The sequence below is a fragment of the Trachypithecus francoisi genome, unplaced genomic scaffold (genome assembly GCF_009764315.1).
Source record: "Trachypithecus francoisi isolate TF-2019V2 unplaced genomic scaffold, Tfra_2.0 Lachesis_group16, whole genome shotgun sequence".
Lineage (NCBI taxonomy): Eukaryota > Metazoa > Chordata > Mammalia > Primates > Cercopithecidae > Trachypithecus > Trachypithecus francoisi.
Genome location: NW_022681461.1, coordinates 81,636,492 through 81,646,044, shown reverse-complemented (window position 1 = coordinate 81,646,044; position 9,553 = coordinate 81,636,492). Strand labels below are relative to the sequence as shown.

At 37.3% G+C, this 9,553-nt stretch overlaps 1 protein-coding gene across 1 annotated transcript; it reads left to right on the top strand.

Annotated features, from left to right (window-relative positions):
- Positions 1–8,656: 8,656 nt before the first annotated feature.
- Positions 8,657–9,553, top strand: LOC117099402 (olfactory receptor 13C8). Its single transcript, XM_033238764.1, has one exon. It carries the CDS (start codon positions 8,657–8,659, stop codon positions 9,551–9,553), a length of 897 nt encoding a protein of 298 aa, XP_033094655.1.

Here is a 9,553-nt window from a genome sequence, read left to right as displayed (position 1 = left end):
AATGCAGCACGATGCTACAAAGCTCGTAAGAGGTGCAGCCAAGATTCTTTTTTTTTTTTATTTTTTTTTATTTTTTTTTATTTTATTATACTTTAAGTTCTAGGGTACATGTGCATAACGTTTATATCATGTATAACTCCCCAATGCAATCCCTCCCCTCCCCCCTCCCCATGATAGGCCCCAGTGTGTGATGTTCCCCTCCCGAGTCCAAGTGATCTCATTGTTCAGTTCCCACTATGAGTGAGAACATGCGGTGTTTGGTTTTCTCTTCTTGTGATAGTTTGCTAAGAATGATGGTTTCCAGCTGCATCCATGTCCCTACAAAGGACGCAAACTCATCCTTTTTGATGGCTGCATAGTATTCCATGGTGTATATGTGCCACATTTTCTTAATCCAGTCTGTCACAGATGGACATTTGGGTTGATTCAAGTCTTTGCTATTGTGAATAGTGCCGCAATAAAATACGTGTGCATGTGTCTTTGTAGTAGAGTAATTTATAATCCTTTGGATATATACCCAGTAGTGGGATGGCTGGGTCATATGGTACATCTAGTTCTAGATCCTGAGGAATCGCCATACTGTTTTCCATAATGGTTGAAAGTTTACAATCCCACCAACAGTGTAAAAGTGTTCCTATTTCTCCACATCCTCTCCAACATCTATTGTTTCCTGACTTCTTAATGATTGCCATTCTAAGTGGTGTGAGATGGTATCTCATTGTGGTTTTGATTTGCATTTCTCTGATGGCGAGTGATGACGAGCATTTTTTCATGTGTCTGTTGGCTGTATGGATGTCTTCTTTTGAGAAATGTCTGTTCATATCCTTTCCCCACTTTTTGATGGGGTTGTTTGTTTTTTTCTTGTATATTTGTTTGAGTTCTTTGTAGATTGGATATTAGCCCTTTGTCAGATGAGTAGGTTGCAAAAATTTTCTCCCATTCTGTAGGTTGCCTGTCACTCTGATGGTAGTTTCTTTGGCTGTGCAAAAGCTTTTTTAATGAGATCCCATTTGTCAATTTTGGCTTTTGCTGCCGTTGCTTTTGGTGTTTTAGACATGAAGTCCTTGCCCATGCCTATGTCCTGAATGGTACTACCTAGATTTTCTTCTAGGGTTTTTATGGTATTAGGTCTAACATTTAAGTCTCTAATCCATCTTGAATTAATTTTCGTATAAGGGGTAAGGAAAGGATCCAGTTTCAGCTTTCTACTTGTGGCTAGCCAATTTTCCAGCACCATTTATTAAATAGGGATCCTTTCCCCATTTCTTGTTTTTGTCAGGTTTGTCAAAGATCAGATGGCTGTAGATGTGTGGTATTATTTCTGAGGACTCTTTACAGCTCGTGTGCGTTTGACTACTATTGCTAATAATGTTCAACACACCCTAGGGCCTCTATGCGAAAACTGAAGACAAAGGGAATGTGTGCTTTTTCACATAATGAGCAATGCCTTAATGTACTTACTACTTCTAGAAGAAAAACTATGGGGGAGACGGAAGAGACAAAAGCTTTCTTTAAAAAGGGGGGCTGGGGACATGAATAGAAGAAGGGTTTGGTTCCTATAACCTCCAGGGCATAAGTCCTTTCTCTTATTAACTGGGATGTTTTTCTTTTTCTCTGGGTTTCAATGAAGTCACTTTCACAGAAGGGAAACAAACTGGAAAACCAAGGCAGAATGGGGCAGTTAGCCTGAGGAGTTTCTTTTTTTTTTTTTTTTTTTTTTATTATACTTTAAGTTCTAGGGTACATGTGCATGACGTTTATATCATGTATAACTCCCCAATGCAATCCCTCCCTCCTCCCCCTCCCCATGATAGGCCCCAGTGTGTGATGTTCCCCTTCCCGAGTCCAAGTGATCTCATTGTTCAGTTCCCACCTATGAGTGAGAACATGCGGTGTTTGGTTTTCTCTTCTTGTGATAGTTTGCTAAGAATGATGGTTTCCAGCTGCATCCATGTCCCTACAAAGACGCAAACTCATCCTTTTTGATGGCTGCATAGTATTCCATTGTGTATATGTGCCACATTTTCTTAATCCAGTCTGTCACAGATGGACATTTGGGTTGATTCCAAGTCTTTGCTATTGTGAATAGTGCCGCAATAAACAAACGTGTGCATGTGTCTTGTAGTAGAGTAATTTGTAATCCTTTGGGTATATACCCAGTAGTGGGATGGCTGGGTCATATGGTACATCTAGTTCTAGATCCTTGAGGAATCGCCATACTTTTCCATAATGGTTGAACTAGTTTACAATCCCACCAACAGTGTAAAAGTGTTCCTATTTCTCCACATCCTCTCCAACACCTGTTGTTTCCTGACTTCTTAATGATTGCCATTCTAACTGGTGTGAGATGGTATCTCATTGTGGTTTTGATTTGCATTTCTCTGATGGCAGTGATGATGAGCATTTTTTCATGTGTCTGTTGGCTGTATGGATGTCTTCTTTTGAGAAATGTCTGTTCATATCCTTTCCCCACTTTTTGATGGGGTTGTTTGCTTTTTTCTTGTATATTTGTTTGAGTTCTTCGTAGATTCTGGATATTAGCCCTTGTCAGATGAATAGGTTGCAAAAATTTTTTCCCATTCTGTAGGTTGCCTGTTCACTCTGATGGTAGTTTCTTTGGCTGTGCAAAAGCTCTTAGTTTAATTAGATCCCATGTGTCAATTTTTGCTTTTGCTGCCGTTGCTTTTGGTGTTTTAGACATGAAGTCCTTGCCCATGCCTATGTCCTGAATGGTACTACCCAGATTTTCTCTAGGGTTTTTATGTATTAGGTCTAACATTTAAGTCTCTAATCCATCTTGAATTATTTTCGTATAAGGGGTAAGGAAAGGATCCAGTTTCAGCTTTCTACTTATGGCTAGCCAATTTTCCCAGCACCATTTATTAATAGGGAATCCTTTCCCCATTTCTTGTTTCTCTCAGGTTGTCAAAGATCAGATGGCTGTAGATGTGTGGTATTATTTCTGAGGACTCTGTTCTGTTCCATTGGTCTATATCTCTGTTGTGGTACCAGTACCATGCTGTTTTGGTTACTGTAGCCTTGTAGTATAGTTTGAAGTCAGGTAGCGTGACGCCTCCAGCTTTGTCCTTTTGACTTAGGATTGTCTTGGCAATGCGGGCTCTTTTTTGGTTCCATATGAACTTTAAAGCCGTTTTTTCCAATTCTGTGAAGAAAGTCATTGGTAGCTTGATGGGGATGGCTTAAATGTCAATGGACTAAATGCTCCAATTAAAAGACACAGACTGGCAAACTGGATCAAGAGTCAAGACCCATCAGTCTGCTGTATTCAGAAGACCCATCTCACATGCAGAGACATACATAGGCTCAAAATAAGGGATGGAGGAAGATCTACCAAGCAAATGGAGAACAAAAAAAAGCAGGGGTTGCAATCCTAGTCTCTGATAAAATAGACTTTAAACCATCAAAGATCAAAAGAGACAAAGAAGGCCATTTACTCATGGTAAAGGGATCAATTCAACAGGAAGAGCTAACTCTCCTAAATATATATGCACCCATACAGGAGCACCCGATACATAAAGCAAGTCCTTAGAGACCTACAAAGAGACTTAGACTCCCATACAATAATAATGGGAGACTTCAACACTCCAGTGTCAACATTAGACAGATCAACGAGACAGAAAGTTAACAAGGATATCCAGGAATTGAATCATCTCTGCACCAAGCGGACCTAATACACATCTATAGAACTCTCCACCCCAAATCAACAGAATATACATTCTTCTCAGCACCACATCGCACTTATTCCAAAATTGACCACATAATTGGAAGTAAAGCACTCCTCAGCAAATGTACAAGAACAGAAATTATAACAAACTGTCTCTCAGACCACAGTGCAATCAAACTAGAACTCAGGACTAAGAAACTCAATCCAAACCGCTACTACATGGAAACTGAACAACCTGCCCTGAATGACTACTGGGTACATAACGAAATGAAAGCAGAAATAAAGATGTTCTTTGAAACCAATGAGAACAAAGATACAACATACCAGAATCTCTGGGACACATTTAAAGCAGTGTGTAGAGGGAAATTTATAGCACTAAATGCCCACAAGAGAAAGCAGGAGAGATCTAAAATTGACACTCTAACATCACAATTAAAAGAACTAGAGAGGCAAGAGCAAACACATTCAAAAGCTAGCAGAAGGCAAGAAATAACTGAGGAGTTTCATTAGTTTAATAGCTAAAGCAATCAGTTAAGATCTAGCTGTGAAGGACCCAACAAAACTTTGGCCTTTCCTTCAAACTGAAACTACAAACACTTTAGTTTCCACTGATTAGTCTAAAACTTAGCTAAAAACTCAGAGGAAAAAGGATTGTCTCTTTTTAGAAAATAAAATAAATTAGGTAAATGACAAGTTAATGGGTACAGCACACCATCATCGCACATGTATACATACATAACAAACCTGCACGTTGTGCACATGTACCCTAGAACTTAAAGTATAATTTAAAAAATAAAATAAAATAAAATAACTGAATGTTTAAAAAAAGAATTCTTAAAGCATGTAAAATAAAAAAGCCAAAAAATTAAAAAATAAAATAAATTATTAAAATCAAATGTTTTCTTAGCAATTTAACCTAAAAAGAACTACTATGTGTCCATTTCCAAAGAAGATGAATTCGAGTCAGCTTCTCTACAAACCAAAGAAGGTGTCAACAATTGCCGTGAGAAACACTTACAGAACTACAAAGCACAGGTCACAGTCAAATATTGGGGAGAAAAGTACATGACCCTGAAGAATATTCCCATAACAATCTTGCGTGTTTGTGTGTGTTGTCAGCTTTAATATCCCCTGATCAAAACTCCAATGGCTCCCAATTGCCTAGATAATAAATAATAATTCCTTAATTCTACATTTGATATTCATCACAAATTGGCAAAGCAGCTCTCCTCTTTTTTTTTTTTTTCTTTTCCTGCTATCCTCCTGTAATTGTCTTTTTCTTCAGAATTCCCACTGATGCCTTTTAGCCTCAATCTATTACCTGAGGCATTTCCCTCTCAGCTCATCAGGACCAAATTCAATTAATGCGATGAAATCTTGTGCTACCCCTCTCTCAGAAGATTTCTCCTTCTTTGAAGTGCATCTGTACTTAATTTGGGTGTTTGAATAAAACGTGTAGTGATTCAGAGGATTCCCCGGGGAAAGGTGACTGATTTCCTACCAACATACCTCACTACATAGCAATGCTGTGGTGATTTTACCAAGGTCCACATTCTGTCCCTTAGTCCCACAGACTTAAAATTGATTTGATAAGTAAGAAGAGGCTGAATCTCATTCACAGGTGTAGATTCACATGAGCTCACAGATAGGACTAGAAAGTATAGTGCCAAGCTTTACAATGAGAAACAAAGGCCCAGGGGAAGCAGCTACCAAATTTCACTGCTCATTCGTTCTTTATATGCAAGTTACCTGAATGCGGGCTTGTCATTGGAAGGGAACACACTGTCAGATCAAGAGGATTACTTATGTGAATGGCATAGTTCATGGCATCAGGCTAATACAAACGCCAGATTCATTTTCCTCCACACTAAGGATAACCTTTCCAGTGGGACCACAAGACTGAAATTCCTTGGGTGAATCCCCTGCCTTCACCAGACCTTGGAAACTTCCTTTTGTTCTCCATTGCTGACCATCTACTTTATAACTGACTTTTTTCTTTACCTAGATGAAAAACTTTATTTTTAAAAATGTTTGGTCTAACTACACTCTTATAAAATTTTGTAAGTACCTCAATTTTTTATTCACTTAATCCATATTATGTTGTTTTTATGGCATCAGAAGTCGATTGCTCTTTTTCTTTTATCTATTTTTTTTTTAATCTATGACAGTCCCTTCTATTAAAACTACATTTCTTTTTCTGGCTGGGACAGAATGCTCCCTCATATTTTTCTCTTATAAAACTGACTATGCAAGTTGTATACTTTTATTCTTTCACATGAATTTAGGATAAGTACTCGTATCCCTAAAAAAAAAAAAAAAACAGCTAAATCTCTAATGGATTCAATTGAATGTATAGACTAATTTGAGAGGGAAATGACAGCATTCTTATATTTTTATCCTACCTATTACATGTCATACCTTTTCAATTACTCATATTCTACTATGCCCTTCATTATAATTTTTGAAGAATTTCTGTAAAGGTCTTATGTATGCCTTGTTGAGATAAACATTTTATCATTTGTTGTTAAATATACAGAAAGCTATTGATTTTTCTGTTAAGCTTGCTTCCAGAAGTCTTACTCATTTTTCTCATCTGGCCTTATAAATTTTTGTCTTTTTTAATCTATACTTCAGTCATTTCCTTGTCTTATGATTTTAACCAAGACTACCAATTTTATATTAAAGAGTAACTATAAAAGTGGGCATCCTTATCTTATTCCAGATCTGAATAAGAATGCATAAAATGGCCGGGTGTGGAGGCTCACACCTGTAATCCCAGCACTTTGGGAGGCTGAGGCAGGCGGATTATCTGAGGTCAAGAGTTCAAGACCAGAGTGACCAACATGGTGAAATACTGTCTCTACTAAAAATACAAAAATTAGCTGGGCGTGGTGGTGCACGCCTGTAATCCCAGCTACTCAGAAGGCTGAGGCAGGAGAATCACTTGAACCCAGGAGGCGGAGGTTGCAGTTAGCTGAGATTGTGCCACTGCACTCCAGCCTGGGTGACAGTGCAAGACCCTGTCTCAAAAAAAACAAAACAAAACAAAACAAAAAAACTTTAAGAATGTATAAACTGTCTCCATTAAGTAGTAGTGAATAGTAACTTAATATCTTTTTTTGGTATATAGTTTTCTTTGAAGTTCGGAACATTACCTTCTGCTTGAGGATTTCAGATAGTTTCTATAAAAATTATAAATTGAACTTTACTAAATGTGTTTTCTGCATCTTTTGAAATAATTACTACTTTTTTCCTTAAGTCTATTCATCCATAATTTACTGATGATGTTTACCAAATGTTTAAGAAAGGATAATTCTTATCTCCTACAATAATAGACCCATTTCCTTGGGTTGTTATGAATAAAAAAAATTAGAAATGTATCTGGCATAATCAATACATAAATTACTATTTTATTATTATTGTTTTTGATTAAAGGATTAAAATGCAGATTATTAATGTTATGTTTTATGTAGTGCATTGACGATTTTAAAACTGTGCTCCCTGGAATCCTCTTAAACTTAACTGAGGGAGTAAGAGTGAATAAACAAGTAAAGTATGGTGTTTTCTTCTCCTCTGTACACTAGTGTAACTTCAACTGGAGAAATTTTTCTTTTTATTTGTTTTATATATATTCGTTATAAATTTTATTTTTCAATAATTAATGGTTAGACATCATTGGTTTAGTTCAATGTATATATTTTGAATACAAGCACTATGATCACAATTGATTCGTTAGTTGTTGCATGTGTGAAAATAAATTAGGTAGAGGCTACGATAAACACCATTACATATTTTAATCAAAGCCTGTGATAAAACTGGCGTTGTAAATATTTTTAATTTATTCAATTTTTTAAAAATCATTTCTTTGAATGCATACTTCCTCATTATACTGAAAAAAGATATTGGAGGAATATGAAGGTATGTTCCTTTTCTCAACGAGGTTATCCTCCTCAAAGAGGTTATATGCAGATACATAACCACTACTATACCACCAGTAGTCCAGACTGAGTTTTCAAAAGATGCTCAACCACACAGGGCCACTTGATGATTTTGATGGGCCCTAGGCACTTTTTTTTTTTTTTTTGCCTTTGTGGGGCCTTATTTCCATAAAGATTTAAAAGTTATATTTTATTTCTGTATCGTTATAAAAACAAATATAGTATTTATTAAAATTTAAAGTTCACTTTTTTATTCATATTTTAAAAGAAATCAAAACATTTTCCTAGGTTTCTCACAATATGGTGGGCGTACTGTGCCTACTAGATACGTTGGCCCTGCAGCCATGGGTCAAGATTCCAAATCCAAATAAGATCCTGCCAGGTAATATAAACAATTGAAACCAACAATTGAGAATAACATGAGAACGACATGTTAATTAATAACTTATATTCACCTCCAGTGACAAGAGAGAGTGAGGATAGTAGTCTGGTAGAATGGAGAGACATGCATTGGATCCAATGCGTCAGTTATTAATATAACTAAGCTCCATGACAGAGACAGGTCTAATGTTTTCAAATATTCTAATTTATTCAAAGACAAGCTGAAAGCACAGATTTTTATACCGCATCTGTTGATTAGAATGTCGATCTCTATTTCGAATTTAAACACAGTACAGACAATCACTGCCAAACAAAGCACACCTGTCTGCTGAATTCAGGCTGTAGGACACTGATTTACAGCCAATGGGTTAAGAGGCAGAACTTGTGGAAATAGCAATAAAGTGGATTGGGATCCAAAAATCCTATAATCATATGTGTTCTCTCTTAACTCTGAGACAGTTAGGTTAGGATTCCTGCTCTAGTGGCCTGGGTTTTACAGGAAGAAATTTTCCCCAAACTTATATTGTTGCATCCAAATACAGAACTGCAATAATACAGAATATGATTCTTAAAAGTAGCTCTCACAGACACTGTATTAACATATTCCTGTTCTATCATTCACAGAGTTCTGTTGGAGAACAGTGTATGTAATATGGAAAGGACCAATGACTCCACGTTGACAGAATTTGTCCTGGTAGGGCTTTCTGCCTACCCAAAGCTCCAGACAGTTTTCTTCGTTCTAATTTTGTGGATGTACCTGATGATTCTGCTTGGAAATGGAGTCCTTATCTCAGTTATCATCTGTGATTCTCACCTGCACACTCCCATGTATTTCTTCCTCTGTAACCTTTCCTTCCTCGATGTTTGCTACACAAGTTCCTCTGTCCCACTAATTCTTGCCAGCTTTCTGGCAGTAAAGAAAACGGTTTCCTTCTTTGGGTGTATGGTGCAAATGTTTATTTCTTTTGCCATGGGGGCCACGGAGTGCATACTCTTAGGCATAATGGCACTTGACCGCTATGTGGCCATCTGCTACCCACTAAGATACCCTGTCATCATGAGCAACGGTGCCTATGTGGCCATGACAGCTATGTCCTGGGTCACTGGGCTTGTGGACTCAGTAGTGCAGACAGCTCTTGCAATGCAGTTACCATTCTGTGCTAATAATGTCATTAACCATTTTGTCTGTGAAATTCTGGCTATCTTGAAACTGGCCTGTGATGATATTTCAATCAATGTAATTAGTATGACAGGGTCAAATCTGATTGTTTTGGTCATTCCATTGTTAGTAATTTCCATCTCTTACATATTTATTGTTGCCACTGTTCTGAGGATTCCTTCCACTGAAGGAAAACATAAGGCCTTCTCCACCTGCTCAGCCCACCTGACAGTGGTGATTATATTCTATGGAACCATCTTCTTCATGTACGCAAAGCCTGAGTCTAAAGTCTCTGCTGATTCCTGTACTGAAGACATAATTGAGGCCCTCATCTCCCTCTTCTATGGAGTGATGACTCCCATGCTCAATCCTCTCATCTATAGTCTGTGA

Bases quoted from the DNA above. Each gene is read 5' to 3' on its own strand.
- LOC117099402 (XM_033238764.1), top strand. From the start codon at position 8,657: ATGGAAAGGACCAATGACTCCACGTTGACAGAATTTGTCCTGGTAGGG.